Source organism: Stegodyphus dumicola, chromosome 11 (assembly GCF_044657685.1).
Source record: "Stegodyphus dumicola isolate Sdum_Otavi_A_Nest chromosome 11, ASM4465768v1".
In the NCBI taxonomy this organism is placed as follows: Eukaryota; Metazoa; Arthropoda; class Arachnida; order Araneae; family Eresidae; genus Stegodyphus; species Stegodyphus dumicola.
Genome location: NC_140778.1, coordinates 21746483 through 21759676, shown reverse-complemented (window position 1 = coordinate 21759676; position 13194 = coordinate 21746483). Strand labels below are relative to the sequence as shown.

Here is a 13194-nt window from a genome sequence, read left to right as displayed (position 1 = left end):
TTAGACATTGCGATATTGTACGAATATCTCTGAAGAAATTTCAGCATTTTGTTTAATTTGTTGTGATAAGAATAAAATTATTCACCTTTCATTGGACTTATGCATTATGAACCCGATTATTTCATCTGACGACAGAAATCGTCAGAAATCGTAGGTGAGTTTCCTACGGAATTCAGATTATTAATGTAATTCATTTTCAATGCAAAATAAATATGTGCGTTTGCGAAAATTTTCGGTTTTTATAACACGCGTTTCAAATAAAAAATATTGAAAGGAATTAAAATGTTCCACATTAATTTACTTAAAAAATTTCAATATTTTTTTACCATAGTTACATTAAAAAAAAGATATTTGCTCATTCTTAGGAAGCATTCGCTGAAATGCAAATTCTGTGGACTCAGTTTCGTAATTAGAAGTATAACTTGCACACACACACAAAAAATAGAGTGGAGCAGTTTTATACCTCCCGTTCTACTGGATCGATTGTCGAAATTAACTTGCGTTTTCTATGTTTCGAAAGTGCGACTTAGGATATACACTCTTAAACAAAACAAAAAAAAAAAAAAACAAAAAAAAAAAAAAAAAAAGACGCACCGAGGAGATATAAAGCAAGTTGGACACAAGTTGATATGGATACAGGTTTCGACGGAAAATGCAAAATTTTACATTTTGTCTGCCAATGAATGAACGGTTGTCGCTACAGCGCATCTAATCTGCGCCAACTGGTAGGATATTTAAGAGGAGAAATTACAATTCCAGGTCATAAATTCTTCACGAATTTCATTCCGTGTACTCTGGTAGACAGTAACTATGCCTCGAATACAGGTGCGCGAACGATATCTGCAGATGTCAGAATTTGAGAGAGGTTGTGTAGTTGGGATCAAAGAAGCCGGTTGGCCGCATTGGCGAATAGCTCGACATTTGAGCAGGAGCGATGCCACTATTAGACGATGTTGGCACGGATAGGTAAACCATGGCCGCACACAGCGTCAAGAACGTCTCTGCCGCGCTAGGCCTAGAGAAACGACAGAACGGGAAGACCGAGCAATCATCAGAGCGGCACTCACAACCCCAGATGCATCATCATCATCGATTGTACATGCAACTAGTGGTTCTGTGACCGCAAGGACCATTCATAGACGGCTCAAAGAAAAGGGACTGAGGTCACTGCACCCTTTGCGCCGACTACTATTGACCTCTGTATATCGTCAAGCCCATTTGCAGTGGTGTAGGGCTCACTCGCACTGGAATGTCACTGACTGGAGTAGAATAGCCTTCAGTGATGGTTTCCACTTTGAACTGAGGCCCGATGACCAGCGAAGGCCAGTCTGGAGACGCCCCGAACTGCGGTGGGATACCAACCTGACTGTCTTCCGGCAGACAGGCCGACAACCAGGAGTGATGGTCTGGGGTGCCATTTCATTTAATAGTAGGACCCCTTTGGTTGTCATCCGTCGCAACCTTACAGCACAGCGGTACGTCGACGAAGTTCTAAGGCCCGTTGTTTTGCCCTTCATGTCACGCCACCCTGGTTCTACATTTCAGCAAGATAATGCCCGCCCCCCACACTGCACATGTTTCTACTGCTTGCCCTAGTGCTTGCCGAACATTACCTTGGCCATCAAGGTCGCCGGATCTCTCTCCTATTGAGCACGTTTGAAGCATTATGGGCAGGGTCACAAACCAGCTCGGGTTGTTGACGATCTAACGCGCCAGTTGGACAGAATTTGGAAGGATATCCCTCAGGAAGACATCCGCAACCTTTATCAGTGGATCCCAAGCCGAATAACTGCTTGCATAAGGGCCAGAGGTTGACAAACTCGTTACTGACGTTTTCACTTTGTGAAGGAAGCTCTATCACTTCAATAAATCATCCAATTTTTCTCAAACTGTAATCATTTGTTTTTCTGGACATGTACATCACTTCTACCGATTTTCGTCCCATTTGGATAACTCCTTCTTGGTGCGTCGTTTTTTTCTTTGTCTAAGAGCGTATTTTGGATTCATAGATAGCATCGTTCTAACATAGGAATTTGGACACAAAATCGGTCTTTTCTGAAATAACATACACATTGTTTCCATACTTCCAATCTACGACTTAATTATGGCTATATATTAAATTTTGTAATTTTTAGTGAAACATTTACTGAGAAATTTAAAAATTTATGTTTGCGCACTTTTTTCAGTTTGCGCCAAGGATAATTCACCGAGTGAACTTCTTAATTTATAGTGACACAATTTTCGTTTCCTTTGTTCATTGTACACGAGCGGAAAGTAGGTCATCGTTCATACTTTCAAATAATTTTAATAAAGTGTGTAAACCACATTTGGCGTTCCTATCGCTTATAACAAATATGCCAAATTTCAAAACTCGCCAGTATGTAAATTTACACATATCTTCGAAAATTTTGAATAAAAAACTGTTAATCTTTGCGGGTATGCTTAGAAATACATCTACTTTAAGATGATGGTAAAAATTTTAGAGGTTATAATTTAAAATGTTTTTCGAAAAATTTATAAAAATTATTTAAAAATACAAATTTTTAAAATAAATCATAAAAAATGGCCGAATTTTATTTGGAATGAACTTAAATTTCGAATTGTGAAAGGTAGAATCAAATAAGTTAAATACAAAAAGAAATATTAATAAATATATATACCAAATTAATTTAACATGGAGGAGCTAAAATTTTAAGAGCTGGTTTATTTTAAAAACTACTCGTGCGACTCTTACAAAACTTGGTACTTTGCCATAATTTGAGTCGTAAAATAGAAGTATGGAAAAATATTGGTATGTTATTTCAGAAAGTGTCCGATTTTGTGTCAGAATACCTATGTCAAAACAATGCATATCCTAAGGCAAATAGGGAAAACGCAAGTTAAATTTCGACAATCGGTGCAGTAAAACGGACGATATAAGATACAGAACTGCCTCTTTTTTTGTGTGCAAAGGTGTATATCGTGTTCTGTGATATTAGCTTTTTTATTCGCAATGAAAAGTTGCTGAAGTCCATGTTTGCTTCATAAAGGTATAATGTCTTGGATAAATATTCTTCTTTGAACTAAACAATAGCTGTTGAAGAAGATAACTTGCTTCTGTTCAATCATCCTTGAAGCCATATTGATTGATCTTTTGTAAGTAAGCTTCATGACCAAGAATGAAAGACTGGAACTCGGGGACGTTGATTGGTTCTGCTGTTCCACCAAGTTCATATGGTAGCATGTCCCGAGGAATATGCTTGTGTAAAGGTTTCATGTTGTCTCCATATATATGACACTGAAAAATGTCAAAAAGTAAATTAATATTTTATTCGCTAAGCGGATTCATCTAGACTGATCATCAGTTAACACTTTATTCACTAAGAGAATTCATGTAGCTTGATAAGAAATTCATATAGATAGATAATTAATTCATATTTTGTTTACTAAGATAATTTCTCTTGATTGATAATAATTCAACAATCTTGATAATTAATTAACACTTTATTCACTTAGAGAATTTATCTAAATTGACAATAATTTATCTAGACATATTATCAATTAACACCTTTTTTGACAAAGAGAATTCTTCTGGACTAATAATTAATTGACACTTTATTCACTCAGAGAATTTATCTAGTCTGATATCAGTTAACACTTTCCTCACTAAGAGAATTCATCTAGCTTGATAATAAATTCATCTAGATAGGTAATTAGTTAATATTTTATTTACTAAAATAATTCGTCTTGATTGATAATAATTCAACAAGCTTGATAATTAATTAGCAGTTTATTCACTTAGAGAATTTATCTAAATTGACAGTAATTTATCTAGACAGATTATCAATTAACACCTTTTTTGACAAAGATAATTCTTCTGGACTAATAATTAATTCACACTTTATTCACTAAGAGAATTCATCTAGTCTGATAATCAGTTAACACTTTCCTCACTAAGAGAATTCATCTAGCTTGATAGTAAATTCATCTAGATAGGTAATTAATTAATATTTTATTTACTAAAATAATTCGTCTTGATTGATAATAATTCAACAAGCTTGATAATTAATTAGCAGTTTATTCACTTAGACAATTTATCTAAATTGACAATAATTTATCTAGACAGATTATCAATTAACACCTTTTTTGACAAAGATAATTCATCTGGACTAATAATTAACTGACACTTTGTAATGTTGCGCGCTTCCAACCTGCACGCAATTATAGTGGTGACTGCTATGAACTGGAAAGTATACAAAGTCTTGAGAAGGGTTTAAATCCCTTTTTATTCAACTTTAGAATTACAGATGCGTGCTCTTGACGCTCACAAACTACGCCGACCCGGCGGTAAAATAAAAATAAGAAACTAAAAATGAATAATAACAAGTGACTACCTACGAGGCTGTCTAAACGTAACTAACCTAACCGTGTTTTAAAATACCGCTGATAATTCAGCAAACTTCTGAATATTACGTTGAAAAATTTAACTATCTGCCGAGGCAAGCACACAGGCCGAAACGCGTGGTTCTTCAATTTCTAACTAGCCACCTCCACGCTCGTGAAGCAAGAAAGCACACTTTCGAACTCGTTTCCCTTCTATTTAACTCAGATTACTTCCGCTGACAATTTTGAATACTTTGCGCGTTCTACTAAAATTTACATAATCTGGCATTGGCAATTCCAGGGGAAAGTAAGGCTTGACAGGAAAGATAGTTTAAACTTAAAATAAATGTTAGTTAAAATAAATATAAACCCTACAACTTTATTTATTCATCTAGATTGATAATAATTCACCTAGATCAACATCTATTCTAACCTAATCACCAAATCCTGGGTGTGGAGAAGCATCATCCAACACCCTTTTTGTTCGGGCGCCAGTGTAGCGGCATTATGTATTTTGGAAGCAGGCAAGATGAAAAATTAGCTACGGGGTCGCCGGGAATCGAACCGCGGACCTCTGGAATACGCGCCCAGTGTGCAGACCACCACACCACGAAGGCATGCCAAGAATGGGGGAGAAATACCTTATAACTGTTCATAACAATAAGCAAAGAATTTTTCATGCTTTTGTACTGAAAGAGGGCGGGATTTCGGCAATTCGATAACAATATTTGAATGATAAGTTTAATCGTGGTCGCATTAAGCTATGTCTACTGTATAAATGCCGCAACGTTTTACAAGTTAATTGCAACTGCTCTTTTAAATTTTTTAATTTGCTACAAGAAAAGAAACATTACTCACTCTTTGCTTTAGCTTCTTCGTAAAGAAAGGATACATGATACGATAAACATAATGCAAATATAATGGTTCATTGATCACGTAGATGCCCTTCAACCTGCACGGCCAGCATTCCTGTGAATCATAAAAAGAAAAAAAAAAAAAAAAAAAAAAAAAAAAATGAGATAAAAATATTGTTTAAAATAATGAAGGCAAAGTAAGAAAAAATTAAATGCTACACTTCTCGCGTATCTCCCCTATAAGCTATCTTAGCACAAGCCTCTGAAAAGTTTTTAAAGGTATTGACATAGTTTTTCCCTTCCTCAAGATGTTCAGAAAGCGAGCTTTCTTAAATTCTAAAATGGATTCGTCCACAGTGATCATTTTCATCTTTCAAATTTATTTACCCATGGGATAAGCATGCATCGGATATAATTTATAAAGCAACAGTTCAAGAAAACGGAACTAATGTTCATGATGGCTCTAGTACAAGAAAACTAATGTTCATGTTTTGTTTTGTTCTTTCTAATAATGAAAACATAAAACAATAACATGGTTTTCAATAAAAACATAAAACATGGTTTGCAATAAAATTAATGTTCATAATGGTTCTAATGCAAGAAAACAAATGCTCACATTTTGTTTGTTTTCTTCCCTCATAAAGGTTATAATAAAGAAAACTAATGTTTTACAAGAAAACTAATTCAGAAGTCAAAGAACAAAAATCAGCGTTATATTTTCAAAATTTTCACAGTACAAGAAAACTAATTCAGAAGTCAAAGAACAAAAATCAGCGTTATATTTTCAAAATTTTCACAGTACAAGAAAATTAATGCTCATATTTTTTTTCTCATAATGGTCCTAATAAATAAAAATAATGTTTTACAAGAAACCTTGTAAGGATTATGTTAATTTAAATTAACGGTTAAAATTTTGAGTTAAACTTCCTTCGTGTCAATTTCTAAACTTCAACTTACGACTTCTGGCCAGAACGTAGTTTTAGAATCACGTCTGAATACATAATGAGAAGGAGTGGTATTTAACCGAGAAGTTCTTTAATCTTAGCGAGAGAGATACCAGATTTCTGGATAGCACGCGTTCACCCCTTTTAGGCCACTCTCTCGTAAGCTATTATCACGCTCGGCCGTACTTTAGGCCCTTCATAGCTTCGTTGTCTATTAAACGTTTAGGGGCCAACTCTGTTAGAATCTGGATAGCTTCGGCTATATCTCTCTAGTTAGTTTTAGTTTAAATCTCAGTCTCTTAAGTTCAAGCCCAAGTGGCGGTTTTATTGTATTACTCCAAGACGGAGATAATTAAACTTTATTTGAAGTAATAAAGGGATAGTTAACCCTTCTTACTTGTTCTTTCTGCATACGAACTCAAGCGATTATTAACTTATCAGTTCTTAAAGATTCTTCAATTCCAACAGCAATCTAGATGTCCACATTCCAGAACCCTACTCCGTGGCTGATTTTTTAAGTTTCACAAGAAACGTGATGTTGGTTCGCTGTTCGGTTTTTTACAGTAGACATCTTTCGGGCAGAATGCAGTTGCACGTGTTCACTCAATGACGAAGTACTCCCCACTGGCGCGGTCGGTTAAATCGAAACCGACCGAAGATAGAGAAGGTGTGATAAAGAAGATAGAGAAGACCGTAGATAGAGAAGGTGTGATAAAAAAGATAGAGAAGACCGAAGATAGAGAAGGTATGATAAAAAAGATAGAGAAGACCGAAGATAGAGAAGGTTTGATAAAAAAGATAGAGAAGAGCGAAGATAGAGAAGGTGTGATAAAAAAGATAGAGAATAGCGAAGATAGAGAAGGTGTGATAAAAAAGATAGAGAAGACCGAAGATAGAGAAGGTGTGATAAAAAAGATAGAGAAGACCGAAGATAGAGAAGGTGTGATAAAGAAGATAGAGAAGACCGAAGATAGAGAAGGTGTGATAAAAAAGATAGAGAAGACCGAAGATAGAGAAGGTGTGATAAAAAAGATAGAGAAGACCGAAGATAGAGAAGGTGTGATAAAAAAGATAGAGAATAGCGAAGACAGAGAAGGTGTGATAAAAAAGATAGAGAAGACCGAAGATAGAGAAGGTGTGATAAAAAAGATAGAGAAGACCGAAGACAGAGAAGGTGTGATAAAAAAGATAGAGAAGACCGAAGATAGAGAAGGTGTGATAAAAAAGATAGAGAAGACCGAAGATAGAGAAGGTGTGATAAAAAAGATAGAGAAGACCGAAGATAGAGAAGGTGGGATAAAAAAGATAGAGAAGACCGAAGATAGAGAAGGTGGGATAAAAAAGATAGAGAAGACCGAAGATAGAGAAGGTGGGATAAAAAAGATAGAGAAGACCGAAGATAGAGAAGGTGGGATAAAAAAGATAGAGAAGACCGAAGATAGAGAAGGTGGGATAAAAAAGATAGAGAAGACCGAAGATAGAGAAGGTGGGATAAAAAAGATAGAGAAGACCGAAGATAGAGAAGGTGGGATAAAAAAGATAGAGAAGACCGAAGATAGAGAAGGTGGGATAAAAAAGATAGAGAAGACCGAAGATAGAGAAGGTGTGTGGCAGGACGTCACCAAAACAGTTGTCGCCAGCTCCACTTTGTTTTCAAGCTACACACTTAGTCTTTCTTTTACCTCTGTCACACCTCGTATAAACATATTAGGTGAAAGTTTCAAATTTTTATAAAAAGACGTCACTAATAAGTGAATTAAATTGTTAAAATCACGATGAAAAGTTTTCAAACTGAAGATTTGTGATCTCCTACAATTCCTTATACGAGGAAATGTGATTATTGAAGACAACTATTACAAACAACACATCCTTGTTAGTCGATATCAGCTGAGGCTAAAGACAGGAATTTACTTCTTATTGGAGAGGTTGGCCCGAAATGTAGAATACACTGTCATCATTTCTCGTTTCACAGTTTGAAATATTTATTTGTTTATACAAATGCCAGACATTTGACCTCTAAACTATTATCCTTGATGCTGCTTCCCAATACTTAACAACAGATTTAAAAGATAGAAGTATTGTGCAATCCTCAGTATACTCCTTATCCATGGACTGTCCAAAGTTACAAATAATACAGACTGAAGATTCTTTAAGTAGAAATTTAAAAAAATGTCCTTTCAGATAATCGTGCAGCGTTAAAAGACGAAATAACGCCACGACTGCAGGAGGAAGAAAATCTGAAATAACTGGCTTTGAACTAGTTAGATACTCTAGCTTCATTTGATAGGTAGGAGGCAAACCTCCTCTTAAATTCGAATTTAATTAGGAGTTTTGCAGAATTAAAAGTCGTATGGCTATTGATGGCTTGCAGAGTAGCCGTTCCTTCTTCGCCAGGAAATCGGACTTTTTCATTTCCCTCAATGCCACAATGAGCAGGAGTCTATTGAAAGACAACTGAGTCCGCCATTGTGTTGAGAATCTTTCTAAATTCTTTTGGAAACGCAAAATTGATTGTTGGAGATAACATGCAAAGCAGCTTTGCTATCAGACAAAATACCAGCTCAAGGGAAATTAAATCCGAGTGCTTGATTGATTCAGAGCAATAATTATAGCCTCAACTTCATCATCAAAACTGGTAATAACTCTTCACACTGCCTTATACGAGGGCATTTCGAAAAGTGAAGATGCAATGGCTCGCATTTCTTAAAAAAAATAACATTTATTTAGAAAACGTCAGTTACATCTTATTAACTGGACTATTTATTATTTTTCGACATAATCACCCCCGTTATCAAACATTTGTTAAGTCGGTGCACAAGCTTTTGTATGCCACAGTCATAGAAGGCTGCCGCCTGTTGGAACCCAGCGCGACACAATTTCCTGTACTCTAACTTGACAGTCACAACTTCATAAAGAGTTGTCATTGACACTTCCAGTATGATATGATGCAATTCTTTCAAATTTAGACGTCTATTCGCACGAATTGCTTCCTCTGTTATTTGAAGAAGGGCATCAGAGATCACAGATGGCCGACCTGTTCTTTGTTCGTCATGAACATCGGTCCTACCTTCAGAGAAATGACGACACCATTTCGTTACATTTTGTCGATTCATAATGTTCTCATAAACAGAAACAATTTCTTTGTGAATATCCGCTGGTCACTGACCTTTTGCAGGAAGAAACGTATGACGGAACGGTCGTCGCATTTGGCGGAATTTTGAATCGGCGCAGCCATTTTAAACACGACCTACTCCAACCAGAATCAACGTTGAAATGCCAAACGACCGCGAGGAGAAAGCTAACGGTTCAAGGTTAACTGTGTTGCCAGCTTGCTCACCAAAACTTTTCTTTTCCTCTGGTGTACGGTATATCTTTACTTTTCGAAATACCCTTCTAGAATGGAAAATGGTTAGAATAGATTCCTGCAGTACCTCGCTCAGTCATGGATCCATCAGTGTAAACATGGGTCCAGAGGTTACTGGGATATCTTTCTCTCAATAGTTATTACATAATTTATTTGAAGAAGGGCATCAGAGATCACAGATGGCCGACCTGTTCTTTGTTCGTCATGAACAACGGTCCTACCTTCAGAGAAATGACGACACCATTTCGTTACATTTTGTCGATTCAAAATGTTCTCATAAACAGAAACAATTTCTTTGTGAATATCCGCTGGTCACTGACCTTTTGCAGGAAGAAAACGTATGACGGAACGGACTTCGCATTTGGCGGAATTTTGAATCGGCGCAGCCATTTTAAACACGACCTACTCCAACCAGAATCAACGTTGAAATGCCAAACGACCGCGAGGAGAAAGCTAACGGTTCAAGGTTAACTGTGTTGCCAGCTTGCTCACCAAAACTTTTCTTTTCCTCTGGTGTACGGTATATCTTTACTTTTCGAAATACCCTTCTAGAATGGAAAATGGTTAGAATAGATTCCTGCAGTACCTCGCTCAGTCATGGATCCATCAGTGTAAACATGGGTCCAGAGGTTACTGGGATATCTTTCTCTCAATAGTTATTACATAATTTTCTCGTCAAGTACAACATATACACTGAAGTCACCGTATTCAAGAGGACGCAAAGGTACACTGCGCATTAAAAAAAAGGCTTAGTTTTATATCTCTCATTCTAGTGGCCGAATGACAAAATTCAGTTTTCTATATCTCGAAAGCGTGTCTTAGGATATGCATTAGATTTATATTTAGCATTGTTCTAACATAATTGTTTCATAAGAATAAATAGTACAGTTAAATTTAATTCAATTTAGATAATTCTCTTTCGCTATTGCTGTAAGGAATGAAATTTGAATTTAACAAACATTTTCTATTCGTATGAAGCAAATTTAAAATTTATTAAAATTTTAAATTATGAAATTTAAATTGCATACAAATAAATGATTAATTATTGTTGCGAACTAATGTACAATATCACTTAAATTTTGAGAACATATGTAAATTAAGTGCTAGTATCTAAAACCATAAATAAATATATAATATTCCAAAAAAATAATCCCCAAAAAATTTTTTAAAGAAAATTTTAAGACTAAATTAATTTGCATTAGTGAATAATTGTTGAGCAGGCAGGAGACAGATCTTATCAATGGGAAGTTGCTTCCAAACATAACTTTTCAATTACTCAATTCGTGTTTCGTCATCTATATAGGCATGGGTATAGTAATATTGTAAATTAGTAAATGAGTTCGCAGCAATATTTGATATTGTAAATTAGTTCGCAGCAATAATTAATCATTTATTTGTATCCAATTTAAATTTCATGTTTTAAAATTTAAATTTTAATTAACTTTAAATTTGCTTTATTTGACACAAAATTGGACTTTTCTGGAATAACATACCAGTTTTTTTTCCGTATTTCGCTACTCAAATTATGCCAAACTGCCAATTTTTGCAAAAATTGCATGAATAGCAGTTTTTAAAAAATTAGCTCTCAAAACTTTAGCTCCACCATGTTAATTAAACTTTGTGTGCATTTCTTAATATCGCATTTTTTTATTAAACTTTTTTTATTCTTCCTTTCACATTTCAAAATTTATATTCATTCCAAATATAATTCACTTCTTTTTCATGATTTATTTTTAAAATTTGTATTTTAAAATTCTTTTTATAAATTTTCGAAAAAAAGTTTTGAACTATAACCTATAAAAGTTTTACCATCATCTTAAAGTAGATGTATTTCTAAGCATACCTGAAAAACATTTACAGTTATTAGAGTTCTTTATTCAAACTTTTCTAAGATATAAGTGAATTTACATTTGCGGGGTTTGAAATTTGGTATATTTGTTATGAGCGATATGAATGTCAAATGTAGTTTATTCACTTTGTTAAAATTATTTCAAAGTATGAACGATGAGCTTTTATCTTCTCATCTGCCCCCCCCCGAAAAAAAAAGACTGAAAGGAAAATAGGTTGCTAGAAAATAAGAGGTTTGCCAAGTAAATTATTCTTGGCGCAAACTGGAAAAAATGCGCCGAGATAAATTTATGAATTTCTCCATAAATTTCACACCAAATTTCAGAAAATTTAACATTTAGGCAAAATTTGAGTCGTAGAATCGAAATATGGGAAAATGATGGCATGTCATTCGAGAAAAATCCGATTTTGTATGAAAATACCTATTTTAGAACAATTGAAAAGCTAGTAAGTACCGTGCAGTAAGACCTATTTGGTCTTAAAAATTTTTTGCGCAATATGCTGCAAAAATAATGAAATAATAATAAGAAAAATTGTAGTGAGGTCGCCAAAAAGTTACCAGGAGCTGTGGCTCCAAGAAATAGTACAACACAGTACTTTAAAAAAAAAAAAACAATGACATTGAAGGGTGAAAAATTAGGCTACACGCGAAATAAAATATAGAATATAAAACACAGTTAAAATCAATCGTTGGAAACATGTTAACGGCAAAAAATACAGTAAAAACCTATCGATGTGATAAGTGAAAAGTTAACACATATAAAAAACCGTTCGACGGAACAAGTTAAAACAAAATTAAAACGGTTACAGCCGAAAACATCGCGGCAAAAACATCGCGGACGAAAACGTCGCGGAGAAAGCAACGCAAGGCGAAAACGTCGTGATACAAAACATCGTGGGAGAAAACATCGAAGAGAAAACATCGCAGTTCTAAAACATCGTGATACAAAATATCGTCATCGAAAATAAAGCGGTTCAAAAACTTCGCAGTTTAAAAATATCGTCGTCGAAAATATCGCGGTAAAATATAAAGTATCGACAAATCATCGCAGGACGATAATATCGTAGACATGCTTTTTTCAGGCTTTAATAATTGTAAATGGATATTTCCATAATGATTTGTGAGCGCAAGATGGAAAGAAGGATAATCTTTACTTTCGTATTTTTTATTAACTAATAAATTTTTGCTGAAAAAGTAAGAAGGAAACTTAAGCATAGAAAATTAAGGCAACTTATAGCACTTAATATAATTTTAAACTGACATAGTTAACTAACAAAGGTCATTAATAAATCATTTTTATAAAGTTTTTACTGGTATTTTTTCACTAAAAGTATAATCTAAAAATGTTTAGAAAATGGAAGCTACGTAACTGCATGACCTTATCCATAAAAAATTGCTAATTATGAGATTGTTTTCTTTACTTTTGTCAATCTAACACTCTTATTATGAAAATTATTTCTTGTTCTGCTTCAGTTTATTCTTAAGTATAAAGTTTCCTTCTTACTTTTTCAGCAAAAATTTATTAGTTAATAAAAAATATGAAAGTAAAAGTTATCTTTCTGTCCATCTCCCGATCTCAAATCATTATGGGAATATGCATTTACAATTATTAAAGCCTGAAAAAAGCAGGTCTGCGATGTTATCGTCTTGCGATGATTTGTTAATACTTTATTTTTTACCGCGATATTTTCGACCACGATGCTTTTAAACTGCGAAGTTTTTGAACCGCTTTATTTTCGACGACGATATTTTGTACCACGATGTTTTAGAACTGCGATGTTTTCTCTTTGCGATGTTTTCTCCCACGATGTTTTGTAGCAC

The 13194-nt window shown here is 34.6% G+C and overlaps 1 protein-coding gene across 2 annotated transcripts in view; it reads right to left on the bottom strand.

Moving 5' to 3' along the window:
• Nucleotides 1-215: 215 nt before the first annotated feature.
• The window catches only part of LOC118189313 (alpha-tocopherol transfer protein-like), a 64997-nt gene continuing 52018 nt past the window's right edge, over nucleotides 216-13194 (bottom strand). For both annotated transcript variants that reach the window (XM_085826574.1, XM_085826573.1), the window contains exons 4-5: nucleotides 5221-5331; nucleotides 216-3277 (exon numbers count right to left, since the gene is read on the bottom strand). In XM_085826574.1, coding sequence (XP_085682700.1) covers nucleotides 3101-3277; nucleotides 5221-5331 — 288 coding nt within the window. In that variant the 3' untranslated portion in view covers nucleotides 216-3100. The remainder of the gene's footprint in view (nucleotides 3278-5220; nucleotides 5332-13194) is intronic.